The sequence below is a fragment of the Hypomesus nipponensis genome, chromosome 13 (genome assembly GCF_054491055.1).
Source record: "Hypomesus nipponensis isolate SF chromosome 13, ASM5449105v1, whole genome shotgun sequence".
Classification (NCBI taxonomy): Eukaryota; Metazoa; Chordata; class Actinopteri; order Osmeriformes; family Osmeridae; genus Hypomesus; species Hypomesus nipponensis.
The window spans coordinates 4,324,288-4,343,199 of NC_140373.1; the positions used below are offsets into that span (position 1 = coordinate 4,324,288).

The 18,912-nt window shown below is 48.0% G+C and overlaps 1 protein-coding gene across 1 annotated transcript in view; it reads right to left on the reverse strand.

Annotated features, from left to right (window-relative positions):
• The window catches only part of myo1d (myosin 1D), a 56,871-nt gene that overhangs the window by 34,476 nt on the left and 3,483 nt on the right, over positions 1-18,912 (reverse strand). The window contains exons 2-11 of the mRNA XM_084670347.1: positions 9,508-9,716; positions 8,860-8,953; positions 7,060-7,225; positions 6,895-6,948; positions 6,328-6,423; positions 5,437-5,553; positions 4,801-5,004; positions 4,373-4,518; positions 4,131-4,245; positions 3,566-3,736 (exon numbers count right to left, since the gene is read on the reverse strand). Coding sequence (XP_084526473.1) covers positions 3,566-3,736; positions 4,131-4,245; positions 4,373-4,518; positions 4,801-5,004; positions 5,437-5,553; positions 6,328-6,423; positions 6,895-6,948; positions 7,060-7,225; positions 8,860-8,953; positions 9,508-9,716 — 1,372 coding nt within the window. The remainder of the gene's footprint in view (positions 1-3,565; positions 3,737-4,130; positions 4,246-4,372; positions 4,519-4,800; positions 5,005-5,436; positions 5,554-6,327; positions 6,424-6,894; positions 6,949-7,059; positions 7,226-8,859; positions 8,954-9,507; positions 9,717-18,912) is intronic.

Sequence of the window (18,912 nt, forward strand, 5' to 3'; positions counted from 1 at the left end):
CAATCAACACGGCCTCTAGTAAATGTACACACACACACACACACACCCCATCAGCACCTGAACAAAGCACGTGCAGAAAGAGCAGAGAGCAGGTTCAGAGGGTAGCTAAAGTTAACAAGAGAGAGAGAGAGAGAGAGAGAGAGAGAGAGAGAGAGAGAGAGAGAGAGAGAAAGAGCGAGAGAGAGAGAGACAGAGAGAGAGAGAGAGAGAGAGAGACAAAGAAAGCAAGAGAAAGAGCGAGAGGTAGAAGGAAGAGGAGGGTATAGATGCTGCTGTGACTTGCCTTCCCAGCAGGAATAACCGTGTCAGCAAATAATTTATAGAGTAAAAAAAAAAAAAAAAAAAAAACATCTGGGAGGATCAAAGCGACCTGAGGAAACAGCAGAGCAGGGCGGATGGTAGGGATGAGCAGGAAGACCTTCACAAACGCTGCAGTGGAGGTCAGACACACTCGTGTACATGCAATAAAGAAGTAGCGCTTCCGGGAGCAAAAACAAACTTCAGTTGGAATAAGTTGTGCAAAGCCCCGAATATGTAAATAACCAGAAATATAACTCGCAAATGTGATGAAAACATGCATAATTATTGATTTTTTCAGGGGTGTTTTTGGTACTGAAGGGATATAGATAGTGTGTGAGGCGTTCACAGGAAGATGGCGGGGATATTTCCACAGAGACAACACAAGGATAGAGGCTGCTTCACCAGATGAGGAACAGGGTCTGGGGAGACCTGCATGAACGACACTTCTTTTCACTTCCTGACCACTTCTGACACCCCTTCATGCAGAGATCACTCTGGAAAAGTCGGGCACAAACAAAATTAACTTTAAATGTCCTAGCCTATCATCCGGTAGCACTTTCATCTAAGAGAAAGGTCTGTGTAAACAAGCCTGCAGCTCCCCGGCTTCAAACGCCTGTGATTAATACATAACAGGCCTGACAAGACTGGAGGCCAATGAAAGAGATTCCTCACCAGACTCAGGGAGCAGCCGTACAAGTGGAGATGTGTAGGAGCTTTAAAAGACGAGAGCGACTCCGACATTGATCAAGCTTTTCACCGTTTTCCCGTCTCTGATCTGGGATGAGAGGCCTATGCTGGGGGCATGACAGTCCGTGTGTGTGCGCATGGGTGTGTGTTTGTGTGTGCGTGAGAGCGACAGAACGTCTGAAGTGCATAGGGGAGAATAACACCGGATAGCGTGTCTAAATGTGCGTGTGAGTTTTGTGGCGTATAGCATGCGACAAGCCGTCAGGAGAGCGCAGAGAAGGCCTTGCTGTCTGGCAGGACCGAGTGAGAGCATCGCTTCAGACAGACAGTGCAGCTCTCATTACAGGCTAATCCGGTGTGATAGTGCTGCCTCTCTCCCACTCTTTCTCCATCTTGCACGCCCACTGGCTTGCCCTCTCTCTCTCTCCCTCTTCAGCATCTCTACATTTCTCTCCACAGCGCTCTCGGTCTCCTTTCATATGCAGCCCCCGTCTCTTCGCATCTCTTCCTTTTCTATCTCACCTTCCCAGTTTGTTCTCTCACCCCATCCATTTCAAGCTCTCACACTTCCTCTCGTGTTCTTCCTGTTCCCTTTTTTCCTCACTGCCTCTTCCAACTCTCCCACTCCCCGTTTCACCACACCTCCCCATTTCCACACCAACACAAGATTTCATGTCAGTGTGGAAACTGCGCTGCTGAGACATGGCCTGGGGGTCTTTGAAGTCTGCAGAGCCTTCACACATCCTGAACCTGCTAGCAATAAACATTCTCAAAGTTTCAGAAGCAGAGTGCTTGTGGAGCGCGGGGTATGAAGTGAGGGGGAATCTGTGCATCTCGCAAGATCCCTCGGTGCACCATAGATGTGCCTCTGAGCATTGCTCCTCTCCTCAGAAACAGAGAAAAGAGTGAAACACTCTCCCTCACAGCAGCGCTCTCCCATACAGCCCTGCTTGTAGCAACATCACAACAATGAAGATGAGTAACGATCCTGTCTACTCCTACGTTCTACGAAACCGATCCTGAAAAAAAGATGACAAAACATGAGGGACACAACCAGGGTATAAGTGGATTTGCTTGACATTAGCACTGGATCCTCCCTGTGAGACCCCCTGTTGTAAAAGTACAACATCACCTTTAGCTCTTTAATTGCTCATTTCTTTATTTTGAAAAAACAAATGTATCCAATAACATTGGAAGGCAAGACAATAGGACCCATTGGTTATGTAAATGTGGTCTTATTTGCAAATGTGTTTTTTGGAGAGCTAAAGGTGATGTTGACATTTTTAATCGGGTCTTACAGGGCTAGGACTCCCGACAGTCTCCGTCTGTCCAGTCTGTCTGTCTGTCTGTCCAGTCTGTCTGTCTGTCCAGTCTGTCTGTCTGTCTGTCTGTCTGTCTGTCCTGTCTGTCCTGTCTGTCCTGTCTGTCCTGTCTGTCCTGTCTGTCCTGTCTGTCTGTCTGTCTGTCTGTCTGTCTGTCTGTCTGTCTGTCTGTCCTGTCTGTCCTGTCTGTCCTGTCTGTCTGTCTGTCTGTCTGTCTGTCTGTCTGTTTGTCTGTCTAGTCTGTCCAGTCTGTCTGTCTGTCCAGGTGACCCCACTGCCTGGAGGGTAGCAAGCTTTGTTGACAAGCCTCCACCAGCCCTACACTGGCAATGTTAGGATCTAGTCCATGTGGGCCTGGCTGGAGGGTCACCCCCCCCCACCCCACACCTGGTCTATGCTGATGGCATGAGGATGACTTTCCAGGAAGAGGGCAAGGGAAAGCTGCCAGATTGTAATGCACCACCCTGTCCAGCCCCTCTTTCCTTCCCTGATCTATACATCAGCCCTCCCATGTCTGGACCTTTCCGGACCGTTCTCCAAGTCTCACACAAACACAGCACGTCCGTCTCCCGTCTCACATTTCAAGATGTCTCCCTCGGATAAACCCTCCTTGCTAAAACACCCCTCCCATCGCTCTCTCAGTCCCACTCTCTCTCTCTCTCTTTCTCTCCCCCCTTGTCAGCTCTGCAAGATGCCAGTCCCCCATCCACTAGCAGTGACATCACCTGAGGGGCCAAAGTGCCGAGTCAGACGAGCAATATTCCTCTGCCCACTGTTGCCCTCTAGTGTCGGTCCCCGGTAAGTGACGCTACACTTGGTAAACACAGACATCTGAAACTGACCGCCAGGATCAGATGTGAAGCGAAATCTGTTTACGTCTGTCTGGTGAACAGGGTCATTAGTGTCGGTTAGACCACATCCGTGACTTTGCTGGAGCTGATAATTGCTACAAACCAGATTACACTCCCTCTTTTCCTCGGTTGTAATCTCACTAATGTCCCTGTGTTCTCCTATTACCTCTGCGTCCTGCATCAGGAAAACAATGATTGATCTGTAGAGTCTGTGGCACAGGAAGAGAGCGGCTCCAATATCACTGACAGACAAGTCACTTCCAGCCAGTAAGGTGACACAGAGCAATGTGACTCCAGAATAACCCAAGCACTTAGACGAAGGCAAGAAAATGTACTGTGAGGAGAGAACAGATTCCAGAACACAGTACAGATGGTACTGGAGTGGGGGGGGGGGGGGGGTAGTACCTTGCGGCTGGTGTAGTGGGCGTGCTTGGCCAGCTTGCTGTTGAGACCTTGGAGGAACACCTCGTCGGTCACCTTGCCCACGTTCATGCAAGCCTCGTCCAGCACAGAGAAGATGCCCTTATGCTGCTGCTCCACAAGGTCCACAATGATCTGGTTGTTGAAGAAGTCAATCTGAGCCAGGAAAAAGAGAGAGCAAGAAAGGAAGGAAGGTGGAGGTGAGAGAAAGAGAGAGAGAGAGAGAGAGAGAGAGAGAGAGAGAGAGAGAGAGAGAGAGAGAGAGAGAGAGAGTAGGAGGATTGGATTTAAGCACAACAGATACACTGTCAGCACTAAATGGATGTTGACCCCATTTAGCTACTCTGAATACATACAATATTTGAAAAAATAACCACTCTAATGTGACCGGACTGGCTGCAGCTTTATACCTATCCCTTTATGTCGGGATATCACACCAAATCAGAAATCACACCAAGAGAGGGAAGGATACATTTTCAAGAGGACTGAAACAGCCTATCACAAGCAAGTAGGTAGTGAGAGGAGGGTAGGAACTAAGAGGAGGCCGTACATGTTTCCAGGGGATGCCCTCTCGCTGGTACTCATCCTGTTCCTGCTTCAGGACCAGCTGGATGAACAGCTGCTGGAGCTTCTCATTGCAGTAGTTGATACAGAACTGCTCAAAGCTGAAGGAGAGAGGGAGAGATTAGAGGGCAGCTGGACTGACCCATGTACCCTTTGCACAGTGGAAACTATCCTCATGGCAGGATACTTTCAATACTGTGTGTGTTCTAGAACGTCCGGAAGCCTAACCTGTTGTTCTGGAAGATCTCAAATCCGTAGATGTCCAGCACTCCGATGACGGTGTTCTTTCCGTGGACTTTGGCATCGTAGTTCTTCACCTCGATCACGTCATTTATCCTTCCCACGATCCAGCAAAAGAGCCGCTCGTACATCGCCTGCCGGTTGCCAAGACAAGTAGTGATTCAATAACGTTTATTTGGTAGAGCACCTTTCAAAGAACCAGGTCACAAAGTGCTTCACGAATACTAGAATACAAATAAAATTGTTCAAAATAGGTTACAGCCAAGAAAAGTTCTTTGAGACTACATAATGTTTTATCTTGTAGGTAGCAGCTTTTTCTTCATATGTAATGTAAAAGACAACAGACCCCTCGAAATCCCAAAGGCATGGCTGTTTAGGCAAGAGGTAAACGACGCTAAGCTAATTGTGTTAGCAACCTTAGCTAGCGCATCGCGCCCGTAGCCGGCCTCCTGAGCCGTGTGCTGCTTGTCGATGATGTCGCGGCCGGTGGCCACGGTGCGGTACAGCAGGGCCTTCTCCACGTTCTCCTCCTTGGTGGCCAAAAGGTCCCCGATCACTGCCACCACCTTGGAGTTCTCGATCAGAGTCACGTCCCCGTCCACGCCGAACGTCATGTTGCCCTGGGACACGGGACACAGGTTAAGAGACACACTGGGACATGGGACACAGGTTAAGGGACACATTGGGACATGGGACACAGGTTAAGGGACACACTGGGACATGGGACACAGGTTAAGGGACACACTGGGACATGGGACACAGGTTAAGGTACACAGGTTAAGAGACACACTGGGACACGGGACACAGGTTAAGGGACACATTGGGACACGGGACACAGGTTAAGGGACACACTGGGACATGGGACACAGGTTAAGGGACACACTGGGACATGGGACACAGGTTAAGGGACAGGTGGGGGAGGTAACAAAAAAAAAAAGGTTTTGTTTGAGCCTTGCTTGATCCATCTGAACAGGATACGTGTCACTCTGCTGTACAGCTACTGTACTGGGCCCGACCAACTGACAGACAGGTAGAAGCTTCCAGACAGTTACCAGGTGCAGGATGGTGGCCAGGATCCTGTAGACAGTCTGGATCTCCTCCCCTGTGAAGCCGATCACCTTCATCGCATCGGCCACTGCTTTGAAGTCAGCCCCGTCATTAATGCTGGACTAGGAGAGACAGAGGGAGAGGGGGAGAGACAGAGAGAAAGAGAGAGACAGAGACAGAGAGAGAGAGCAACTGTAAACCACAATAGGAAATGACTTGGACTTTCATTAAGCATTTATAAAACACTGCCTGTAATTTGTCATAAAATACACACACACACATCCTCTCCAACAAAACCAGAACTCTTTGTACGATGCCAAACATATTTAACAAATACAGTCCTATACTACCATAAAGGCACTCAAGGCGAATGGGCTGTTGTTCTCAAAATGGAAGCACAGTAAACAATGAACAACCCACTCCAGCTCTTTGGAGCCTGCTATATTCCATGACGTCATACCGTTTGTTGCTACAAAGTCCATCCCCCCCCCCCCCCCCCACCTCCTCATTAAGTTCAACATGCTGCAACAGCCAAACCCAGATGCTGTCATTAAATAAGTGTAAGAAGCTGGAACTAAATAGCTGACAAAAACTGTCTAACTAGCAGAAGACGTTGAACGTCATGCCAACGTGTCACACGTTTTCCCGACAACAAATTTGCATCGTGACAAAAACGGCAGCAAGCGCCGCTGTCGTGTGTGACTGGAGGAGACGTCAGCCGTCGACAGCGGCGAGACGTTCAACCCGAGGAGCACAGCTGCCGAGCATGTGTTCGCTCCTGTAAAAATAAACGGAGCGTGTTGACGCTCCCCCCGCTGGGGCATCGCTCATCTTCTCCCTCGCTCTGGGGGGGGGGGGGGGGGGGGGCGTTAGAATGAGAAGGAAGAGTGTGGTACCTTAACCTGCCCGCCAACTTTAATGTAGTTGTAGGCCGTCGCGTCCTTCTGAATATGCAGAGATCGCAGTAGGGAGTCGGGGGCACCTTTAACCAGCTGGAGAGAACAAGTACACACACACATACACACATACACACACACACGCACACACACACAGTCAGTGCTGCTGACACACAAAAACTTAAGGACAAAAAGAAACAGACAGTGACCTAAATCTAAGCGCGTTAGTGGAGTACAAAAAAAACTAAAGGTAGACAGTCTGCTTGTAGGAATGAGGGCAGGCAGATCCAGACACTCCATGAAATAGGACCATTACAATATAGGACAAATGTGCCTGGGTTTAGAGACACGATGATGTATAGGAGATGTACTGGAGGTATTGCACAAATAAGAACACTCTGTAATCCGGCATGACAGGGTCCTTCTTGGTCTCATAAGAGTCGTGATCAACACAGGCCTACAGTCCATCTGGTCTGCATAGCGGCTTGTGTTGCTCCCCACACACACACAAGCTGTGTGTTGCTGACTCATGGCCTGTGCAGTCAGCCTCTCTCCTGGAGCACACACCTGGTACAGGGAGTGGAAGCTCCTCTCTCCTTCCTGCTGGACGATCACTCTGGACTGATGGACAGAGATGACAGACAGAGACCCGGCTGTGAGTCAACACTGAAATAGGATCAGTTACTCAAGCCTTCCTAATGACAAGAGGAATCGGTTTCCGGCGCCCCCTACCTTCTCCAGCAGGTAGTTGCTGATGTGTCCCCCAATGGGATCTCCCTTGAAGTCGAAGTTGATGTCCATGTATTTGCCGAAGCGGCTGGAGTTGTCGTTGCGGTTGGTTTTGGCGTTCCCAAAGGCCTCCAGGACACAGTTGGATTTCAGCAGCGTGTTTTTCACCCTGTGCAGCACGAACACACACACACCCCCACACACACTTATTGTTACAGCTCCCCTGGCACCTATTAACAGGCTAGGCAAGCTCAGCTGATGCCTACCCTGTAGTGAAACAACAAACAATAAAGTCTGGGAGTCATGGGGGTGAATACCAAGACAGTAAAATAGATTCCTGTCTGGAGGAACAATGAAATTGTTGCCATATAAGACTGGGTCTTTATAGCTTACAGTGCAGCTATTTCTCAGTCAGAGTCTCCTCTGGGTCTGACCTGCACTTTGTTTGGAAGTTACACTGTGCATCCAGACACCGCAGTAACACACATCACACCCACTAGGCTTCAGTGAGGGTGATTTATGTAGTTTAGAGTCAGGCCGGGCCAGGGACTCCTGGACCCTTACTGACCCTGGGCAGAATGCCTCCTGTGGCCCCTAAACAGGCACACACACACAAACACATACATACATATCCATACACCACCCGCTGTGACCATCCCATTAATTTCACTTTCAGGAAAGCCCTAGAATTTGATCCTGAAGCCCAGGTTGAGAGACCCTGAGGCCCAGGTTGAGAGACCCTGAAGCCCAGGTTGAGAGACCCTGAAGCCCAGGTTGAGAGACCCTGAAGCCCAGGTTGAGAGACCCTGAAGCCCAGGTTGAGAGACCCTAAAGCCCAGGTTGAGAGACCCTGAAGCCCAGGCAGAGAGACCCTGAGGCCCGGGCTGAGAGACCCTAAAGCCCAGGTTGAGAGACCCTGAGGCCCAGGTTGAGAGACCCTGAAGCCCGGGCTGAGAGACCCTAAAGCCCAGGTTGAGAGACCCTGAGGCCCAGGTTGAGAGACCCTGAAGCCCAGGCAGAGAGACCCTGAGGCCCGGGCTGAGAGACCCTGAAGCCCAGGCAGAGAGACCCTGAAGCCCAGGCTGAGAGACCCAGAGGACCGGGCTGAGAGACTTGAGGGAGAGTTAATGACACACGTCCTATACTCATAAGAATGAGTTCGCAGAGGACACGGATGTTATCACAAACAAACCATAAACATTTCAAAGAAAAGGCTATAAAGTGTCATAAGCCTGACGTTCGATCTTCGGCTTGCAATAATAAGTAACTGAATGGAAAGAAAGGCTGATAAGGAATACCTCTGCAAGGCTAGCCGTGCGATTACATGCCATCTGTATTGAAACAGCATGCAGGTCCTTTCAGATGAGTGCTGGAAGCTTCCACCCCAGCCAGCCTTGTGGGAAGCATTCCACATGTTCTACTGGACCGTCGGTGGGGTCCCCTCTCTGCCGTGTGACCTGTCGGTTGACCCCACTACCCCCTGCCTGGCAAACCTTCCGCCTGCTTAACTGCCCTACTTTCCCTCCCATCAAACGAGCTCAATTCCTAGAACGAAGCCCTCCCTGCAGTATTTCTCTTGTTTATTCTCAGTACCACCATACTCAAAACCCACATCGTGTCGTGACCTGGAATGTATGTTGGAGCTTTTTTGTTTTTCTAGCTGGTAGAAACATAACTGGCGTAATTGTAGATATTCTATTGTAGCTACTTTTAACCTGATAGTGTAATCATATTACCCTCTTAACCTTAGAAGAGTTTTTATTGAGAGTATTATTCATGGGGACATTGACGAGATAGGCTTACCTTTCGACTTCAGCCCTTTGATTAGGGTTGGTGATAGCAGCGATGTATTGCATGATATATTTGCTGGCTTCTGTCTTTCCAGCTCCACTCTCCCCTGCAATACACACATGATTTAGTTCAAAAAAGTTGTGCATGTACATTGTAAAACCTTATAATGTAGGGTGAACCCTTTGACTTTAGTCAGGGTTTTAAAGAGACATTTCTCCTTTCCACCACCAGGTGGCGCCTCCAGGAACAACATAGTTTCACAATGCTGTCACTCCTTGTGGCCACTGGGTTTTCTTAGAAAGAAGGAAGCACAATTGGGGTCCGCTATTTTCAACTAAATATAGCTGAATCAATTCTCCCCAACTCATATTCTCCCTCCCCAACCCTTGAATCTCATATGACTCCAGACAGAACACATTTCGGTGCAAAAAAGCCACTGAAATAATAATTGAAACTGATTGACATTGCACATTTTAACCCCCCATATCCCCGCCTCCCTAAGAACAAAGCTCAACCATGCTTACATTCATGGATGTAAAAGGTTTACCCATCACACATTTCCAATTCAAAACTCTGAAAACTAATCCTGCCATAAATACAAATTCGGTGCTCCTGGTGGTTGGCGGGGGGTTTGGCGTGGTGGGTAAGCCTGCTCGTTACCGGAAATGACTATACAGGTGTCTTTGTTCCTCCGCTTCATGGCTTTGTATGCGGCGTCGGCGATGGCAAACAGATGAGGAGGCCGCTCGTACAGCTCGCGCCCCTTGTACTGCTCTATGGTGTCCCGCCCATAGATGTTCATGGCACGGTAGGGGTTCACCGACACCACCACCTCGCCGATATAGGTGTAGATCCTCCCCTTCTCAAACCTGCAGACGAAGAAGAGGACGTTTCAACACAGACATCATCATCATCATCATCCTCATCATGATTGCATTATAAATACATAACAATCACAAGGATTTTTATACTTGTTCTGAGGTTTTCTGGCATTTGTACTTCCTGTTACTCAAACCCATACTAGAAGAAAACACAATATGTAAAAAAAAAAAAAGACTCATTAACAATGACGCTGCATAGCTACCTTTACCAAAGAAGTTTACTGTTGGCAGGAATAAGCAGGAGCTAAAATCAGGGCATGTTTTGATAACCAAGTAATCAGCTTTCTCCTTCATCACCACTGCAAAGGATCACATTCTAATCCTCTCTGCTCAGGGCACTTGGGTCAAATACTACTGGAAACAGTATCCTTTCAAATACAGAAAACAGTATTTGCTTGTATTTGAAATTAAATGAAGTATCATGTGACCCAGTGTCAAGAACAGGCGGACAGAAGCGATAAGCCCTCTTCCGGTTTTTTCCACTTTGCGGCCCACAGGCTAAGCTCAAATAATTTTGCGGCCGCCCAACACATCTGTTTACTTAATTTGCGTTCATGACACACGTTTAACAACACCACGGGAGCCAAATAATCATTAGAGCAAATATGACAGATAAATTATTTGTGTGTCAACATTAATGACGAGCAAAGAAGCTGACAGATTGAAAGGCAACAACATAGACTCCTATGTACATCGTTGATTGTTGTTTTGGGAAGGCAACCCGAACTCCTCGTACACACGCCATTTTGTATTTGAGAAATAACGTAACTGCTCGCAACCAGAAGTTGTTGACCTGCCTTATATGCAACATGCGGAAGTGATGCGTGCACAGTGGATTGAAGTGGGCGTATACAAGTTAAAGCGGAAATGTCAATGGCACGTCAACGCGCCAAGCATAACGGTCATGAAAAATTAATGGCAGAATTTAATTTTAAGTAATACTTTTCATAATAATTGACCAAGAGTATATATAAATATTTGAATATTTATTCCTTTTCCATACTTTGTTGTCATTGGTTTGGCAGCCCACCTGTATTACCCTAGTGGACCACTAGTGGGCCGTGGCCTGCAGGTTGGGAATCGACGCTCTACAGTATGCTGAATGATCTTATTGACCCTCCATAACAAAGAGGTCCTCCAGGCTGACAGGAAACAATACACTGTGGAATGACGGCCATCTCCTCACTTTAACCCTGCTTCAACCCAACAGTGCTTCCCTATTGTACGCACACCTAGAGGACACTGACAGCTCTCTTCTCTGTTCCCTGGAGCAGAAGGGCATGACATGCTGCTGTGGGTCAGCGTGTGTACGTGTGTGTGTGTACGTGTGTAGGTGGTTCCCCAGAGGGTATCAGTGGCATACGGTAGTACTAGCAGGCACGTGTCTGTGTCAAGTCCATGGTGCTTCGGTACAGTATGAGGCCCCACCCAGGTGCCCCAGAGACCCATACTCAGACACTTAGAACGCTAACTCAGAGCCAGGCAGACAGAAGCAAGCAGGAGTAGACAGGGTCTGAACTCCATACTAGCTCTCTCTCTCTCTCTCTCCCTCTCCCTCTCCCTCTCCCTCTCCCTCTCCCTCTCCCTCTCCCTCTCCCTCTCCTCTCTCTCTCTCTCTCTCTCTCTCTCCCTCTCCCTCTCCCTCTCCCTCTCCCTCTCCCTCTCCCTCTCCTCTCTCTCTCCCTCTCTCCCCCTCTCCTTTCTCTCTCTCTCTCTCTCTCTGCCCCTGGGCGGCCTGCCTGACTTCCTTCCTCTCCTGAGAGCACCAAGATTCCCCCTCTCTCCCAGAATAATGGGCCCATTCTTCACAGCTGCTCCCCAGCCAAGGCAGCCTGTGCTGGGGCCCCTGTGCTCCTGGAGGCTCTGGGACCCTGCGGTCCACAGTGTGGGAGACGACCCCTGTGAGCAGCAGGCAGGGGTTGTACCACACTGCTGGGACAGCCTCCCTGATGCCTGTCTTCAGGGGCATGACACATCTGAGTACATGTAGGGTGGAAGACATCTACTGATAGATGTCTATTTTAGGGGCTAAGTTTTCGTTTACTCATCTGAGGCCATGGTGATATTTGGACTTCCTCCGTGTGCACGCGAGCTCTCAGGTCGAAAGATAGGGTGGCAGCTTTAGCTAGCTATATTAATAGGTTTGCATGATAAGAGAAATGTATAATTAAATACGAGAGAGAACTTCATGATAGATGGTCGGAAATAAATCATACTTCCTCCTCATTACTAAGTGAGACACTTCAGTGCAGCAACAATTCATCTTTCTTATAACCACGTCCATGTTAATTCCCCAGAGAACGAACACAGGCAATGATTAGCTCATTCTCATCTACTCAGTCATGTGTGAGTACTCGCACGTCAAGCCACGCTTCGGTGGGCACGGCGACACAGAGACGCTGTGCTCGTTCAGTGTGTGTGTGTGTGGGGGGGGGGGGGGGCGTGTGTGTGTACAGTACATGTGTGTGTGTGTGTGTGTGTGGGGGGGGGTGTACAGTACGTGTGTGTGTGTGCCCAGGGTGGCAGCCCTCTGCTGGTGGTAGAGAAAGGTCCATTGTGCTCCCTGCCCAGGCAGAACAGTGTGCCCGCTCCATTGTTACCCCGTCAAACGGAGGTCTTTGTCTGACACCAACATCCCTCCTCCCCCCCCCCCCCCCCAACATACGCCTGTAACAGAGAGCTGCCCACTTAACACACGTGCACAATGGCTTGTGGGGGAATGTAAATAAAGTGCTGTGAAAAGGGAGTGCCTGCTCTGTCACCATGAGTGTAGCTGGATGGGAGTTCTCCTGCCTGGTGGAGGAAGATTTAGGGCTATTCAACAAGGCAGAGTGGAGGGGCGGCCATCGATAGAAGCTGTGAAGTTAGTGTTCAGTAAACATCACTAAAGGGTGTTGTTTCATTATTATTCAATGACACGATACATGGATTTTACAGTAAATATTGGACGAGGTACAAAGTAATCAGGAACCCCCATCATCTATTGGCTGAACAAATCCAAACAGAGTGAGCAAATGATGATTCTGTCTGAAACCGCATGGTCAGCCAATCTCAACACTGTCTAACAGACACTGTCTAGCATTGAGAGCCCCCGAACTGCCCTGGTGGTTTTCCCAACCCCTGGGTTTAAAGAACAGTGACGTGATTCATGTCCAATTCCATCATGTCTTCTCGGTATCAGAGGCCATCTGTCCAAAACCACAAACCAATTGTTTTTGTATTATGAGAAACAAATCAGTAAGAGCGTGTCTGTGAAAACCATAACCCTCCCATCTGGGTTTGCCTCAGGGAGGACTCGGAAAACAACACAGAAGGATGATTAAAGGGCTAACAGGCTATAGTTATTATCAGTTTCCAGAAAGAGGAGGCGCTACTTGGGTATTTCTGGGTTTGAAAGAGAGGGTAGGTTTGTGGTATTAGGTTCTTTCTCTCACTCTTTACTCTACCTCAGTATCTGTGTCCCTCTTTGTCTCGCTTTCATACTTGGGCCGGCAGTTGTAAAGAGAGATCATGCTCGAGGGAGGTCAAGGCTGTGGGCGGGGCTGTGACACTCTCCTTTCACTCAAGGAGAACAAGGAGGGAGGAGGGCAAAGGGACATAGACAAGGGGATTTTGGACAGAAAGAGAGAGAGAGAGAGAGAGAGAGAGAGAGAGAGCGAGAGAGAGAGAGAGAGAGAGAGAGAGAGAGAGAGAGAGAGAGAGAGAGAGAGAGAGAGAGAGGACAGAGATAAGGGAGGGGATTTTGAGGAGAGAGGGAGAGCGTGAGAAAGATGGAAGAGTGTGTGTAAAGGAAAGGCAGAGATCTGAGGAGAAAGAAGAGAAATAGAGAGTGAGTGAGAGAGAGACAGCAAGAATGAGAGTCAAGTGCCCACACACACACACACTTCATCCTACCACCTCTCTTAGGTCCTTTGTATCCACCCGTCAGTTTCCCATACAGTGATTTATTAGTGGTGTCCGCCACTCAGCCCCTTCTTGCCCCGCTCGCGTTCTCTCTCTCTCTGTCACTACAACGGCCCGCCACAGATTAAGTTTGAGCTGAAAAAATTCTAGCCCAAAAAGAATTTGACCAAAAAGAAATTGACCAAAAAAACTTATCCCAAACATTTTTTGGCTAAAATATTGTTGACGAAAAAATTCTAGGCAAACAGATTCTAGCCCCAAAAAATGGACGCAAAAAGATTCTAGCCAAAAACATTTGAACTACATTTTTGAGCGAAAAAATGCTGATTGCAACATCCGGGATACCAAGGTATTGCTTGCTACTTAGCATAGACTAGCAACGTTGACATGACTCGTTCACAGGTTTCCTCCACACCAAGAATTCATTCTACAAAGAAGAGGGCAGGATCTGCTCTGACTGGGAGCAAGCATTGTGGAAGGCTGCAGCATTACAACCACAACGTTCTGAAACTGCCTGTCCAGTGACTCTGTCAAACCTTCAAGTCGGAGATGCAAATGCCAACCCAGCAACACACACCACACACACACGCACACGCACACTCCTCAGCACAGCTCCTCTCAGAACTAAATTACAGAGTGGAGCTTGGCAAAGCCACAGGTTCCAATCTTGTTTGGGTGGGTCTTTTATAGTTATTTGTCTGCAGTTAACTAGGGTGGGACTGCGAACAATTTATGACGTTCTCAGCTAAACTAAAACTGAACTGAGAACACTGCTTCCAGATGACCAAGAGACAAACCATCTGTAGCATCAAGCTATTTCTTCTATGCAACATTGCGCTTCATCTCATAATCTGGTGCACAGTATGAAAGTCCAATCCCACTTCAGTCACGATGACACTGGCACATGGCTCCCAAGTTCTATGACCATCAGACCCAACACGTGCTTGCCGCCTCAGTGTTTGTTTGTCCATCTGGCTGGTGGCTGTGTGAACTCTGACCCCAGTGATAAAGACGGAAGATAATCTGGGGCTGCTCCACTTTCATCACTATTTCTGAATTTATCCACCAAGCTTCAACACTCTCTGTTTGCAGTCATATCATCACCTACGGCTTATCCTGCCTGCAGCATTCTGGCTATGACCCTGACCCCTCTGGGATTAGGGTTTCTCCCACATTGTGACCGTGTACTAAACTAAAACAACACTGACAGTAGTACTGTACAGCAAGTCTTATCCTGACACATCAGGAAATGTCTCTCATTACTGTTGTGTGCTGGGTTGAAAAAACGAAACATACACATCCAGATATCAAAGGCTATTACGTCTAGATGCTGAGGAGGAGGAGCAATGCCGCTGCTCTTCACACCTGAATGAAGTGATTCAACAGCAGCGACCCACACTAGCTACTGTCAGACTCCACCTCCTGCTCTCCTCAAACATCTGGCCGCCGTGTTGGGGGATTTTTTGCTGCCTGGTGCTAAACAGCAGCTCCAAGTCTGTACTGCGAGTCTGTGGGGGACAGGAGCCTTAAACACTTAACACACACCCAGCACTTGGCCAACAGACAAATCAATCTTCACAGGCACACACGGTGGATCCCCTTCTGTAGCTACTGGAGCACAGCTGGTGTGTAGCACACTCCAGCCAATCCCTGGTCCCCCCACTCCCCTCACCCCCCTCCCACCCATCCCGCCTTGCTAGTGATGACAGCATGTCTGCTGATCCAGCTCCAGTCTAATCGGACGGGTTAGCTTCTGGTGTGAGAGGGAGAGAACAGGGTGGGGGGGGTTCAGGATGGGTTGGGACGCTTCTCCCCCCAGCCAGAAATGTTTGGGTCAGCGTGAGACACTCGGGACATGACACAAGACCACCTGTGTGGGAGAGAGAGAGAGAGAGAGAGAGAGAGAGGGTAGAATGTGAGAGAGAGAGAGAGGGTAGAAAGTGAGAGAGAGAGAGAGAGAGAGAGAGAGAGAAAGGGTAGAATGTGAGAGAGAGGGTAGAATGTGAGAGAGAGAGAGAGAGAGAGAGAGAGAGAGAGAGAGAGAGAGAGAGAGAGAGACCTATCCATCAGCATGCTCCTACTCTATGTTGACAGGTCTGTGATACCTGGGATATCCCGTGTCCATCCTTTACCAGCAGAGGCCACCCATTCTGTCAGCGTGCAATAAAGCAGTGAACGTGTCGTACTTTAGGATAATAACGTCACTATAGCTGTCCTGTGCTCTCATCTGAACCTCTTCCATTGGTCCCTGGTCTGAATACTACTGAAAGGGGAGCCAGGTGTAAACAGGCTGGATGAGGATCGGGTGGCTGACAGTTGTGTTTCTGGACACGGCCCTTCATTGTCTGTCACAGCTACGGCCGCCTCCCATGGATACCCAGACATTCTGAGAAGACATTTAAAGGGGACATACAGTATAATAGTCAAAGTGCAAAAATAATTCAATAAAACGAGCCTTTGGAAGAAAGTCGGTTTTTGGCAGTGGGTCTGACCCGGGAACCCATTTGTACTTTCACATGTTGGCCGGTGCCTGACGTAGCGGCCCACTGAACTACACAGCAGATGGGCTGGCGGGCCGGCTACGCACAGACAGAAAAAGAAAGAGAAGAAAGACAAGGCCGTCCAACAGACGCAGACATTACTCAGCAGGCTATTTCAGGACTACACTCCGATTAAGGTCAGGGGTAAAGGGTTAGCGGTTAAGGATAATGGTTTTGAACCATTGAATTTCCAGTCATCACAAGGACAGGAAAACAAACCTGTCAGTGTGCATGTGTGCGTGTGTGTGCGTGTGCAGGCGTGTGACTCATGCAGAGCCTGTGAAATGATCTAAGGCGTAGTTGTGAAAAGTGAGTAATACAGCCCCCCCTCTCCCCCTACCCCCCCCCCTCTCCCCCTCCCCCCCCCCCCAGCCACCAGGAGGACAGGGACAACAGAAGAGAAGAGAGAATGACATCACTGCCCTTCACACTGACTAACACAGCCACTGTATGCACCGTACACTTAGTTCTGGTCCTTGTTTATGTGATCATATGTTTGCCCTTCGGGTTTTAAGAAGGGTCTGCCATGGCGGTCAGGAGCTAAAAAGGCATGGCATCATGTAATTACTGATTTCAAGATACTTTGTGAAATGAAAAACACATTTGAGATATTGAATACATTTGTTTAAAATACAAGGAATATTAAAATATATATATATATATATATATATATTTATATGGGTGCACTTTAACTGAAGCTCACCTAGGAGATTACTGGAAGTCACTAGAGCATGAGTCAGGTCATATCTCTCACTCAAGTCAAAGTACTTCTTGGTATGTGATATACTGATATAGATCTGCTGAACGAATGAAACATAACTATAAGTATATTCTCAGAAGAATTCTAGACTATAAAATCACCCAGTAATTGAGCATGTGGTTAAAATCTCTACAGGGTAGCCAGATGGCTTTAAATGGGAAGCTTAATTAAATCAAATCTCTATTAAGCTGAATCAAAGGTCTCCTTGTACAAATTAGGAAAGGTTGCAAGCCAGACAGTGTTGTTTGTGCTGGGGGGCACACACTAAGAATATTCTGCCTTCTTCGTAGAGTATGAAGCTATGGTACGGGATGTAGACCTACTGGGGGTGCCAGAGCTAAGTACCAAAGCAAGAGAGAGAGAAAGTAGCAGAGCAACAGAGAGAGGGAGAGAGCAACAGAGAGAGGGAGAGAGAGAGAGAGAGAGAGAGAGAGAGAGAGAGAGAGAGAGAGAGAGAGAGAGAGAGAGAGAGAGAGAGAGAGAGAGAGAGAGTAGCATAACAAGAAATGGAGAGGCGTGCATTAGGACCACAAACATGCGCTGGACGGTCTGCGCCGCATGCCAACGCACACAGTCCACAAATGAGACGTCTGCAAGGACTAGAGGACTTATTTTAGGGGAAAAGTCTCCAAAAGCGCAGTCCCTGTTTATGTAAGGGTGGTAATGTGTTTCAGATTACAAGGGGTTGCATGAAAATACTTGTGGTGACAGAGAGACAGAGAGAGAGACAGAGAGAGAGACAGAGAGAGAGAGAGAGAGAGAGAGAGAGAGAGAGAGAGAAAGAGAGAAAGAGAGAAAGAAGGAAAGAGAGAAAAAAAGATTAGATATAGAGAAAGTAATCAATGTTATAGAAGAAAGGCATGTTTCAAAAATCTGTGCTTCTTTTTTTCAAGAATTATTTTAGTGAATCATGATCCAGAGCCAGGCAGTACCTAATACTGAGGCATGGTGGGAGAGAAGTGCCAGGAGGCTGGGCGGACGTCAGTGGGCCTGTATAAGATCAACAGGGTCATCAAGGGTTCTTATCTCTCCAAATCTGTACTGCAAGACTTATTATATTTGCCATCTGTGCTCACTCCTCAGGGTCCTTGGCAAAGAACGGTTTGGGAGTTTGAGAAAAGGAGGTTTTTAATCTCAGTTCAGCTATAAAAATGTCTCCTTGTAAGTGACCACCAATGGAAAAAAACAAACCTTAATATAGGAGGGTTTGTGATCAAATATTTACACAAAACGGCATATTAACGCCCTTTCAGTTTGAAATGGAAGGTCCGGGGTTGTCAGGACAACATGTTCTCTAACAGTTTGTTTTCAGAGATTTACTTTATTCCGTTTAGTTTTTATAACAGGAAGAACAAAGGGTGAAAATATGTGAGACCTGGCACAAGACAGACCCCTGGCCAAGTGGTTCCATGCCAGGGTATTAACTCTGATGGAGCGTGGATGGTAGACAGGCTATGGTCTGGAAACCCTTCAGAAATGTTCAGTTATCCTCCATCACCTCTCCTGCCTTTTACAAGACCTGCCTTACAGGAAGAGGAAGTACCGTATGACCTTTGACCTCTGGTTCCTTCAACATCACCGTCTGCTCATAGGACAGAGACTTTGATCACTTTAAAATCATAAATAGGCTAATCTTATTTTTTATAGCTGGTAAACCGTGAATGCATCTTTCAGGCTGTTTGAACGGTGAGATATCTTTTTTCGTTTTGCCAGTCTTTTCTTTTGATTTTTTAACAGAACAAGGAGACATCATTTCATACAATACAGGAGTTTCTTTGAGACACAGCATCGGAAGAGTCTAGTCTTCAGTATTCCACAGTATACAGACTATAAATCTCAAGATGTTGCTGCCTGTCACCACATTGGCTAGTAGCTAAAGCTCAGGCTTAGAGGAGAGCTGCAGGAAACAATGAAATGTGAGGCCGAAAGCAGGGAAATGCCTTAGGGAAGAGGAGACCAGTTTTCCCGCTTCCTCGCCCCC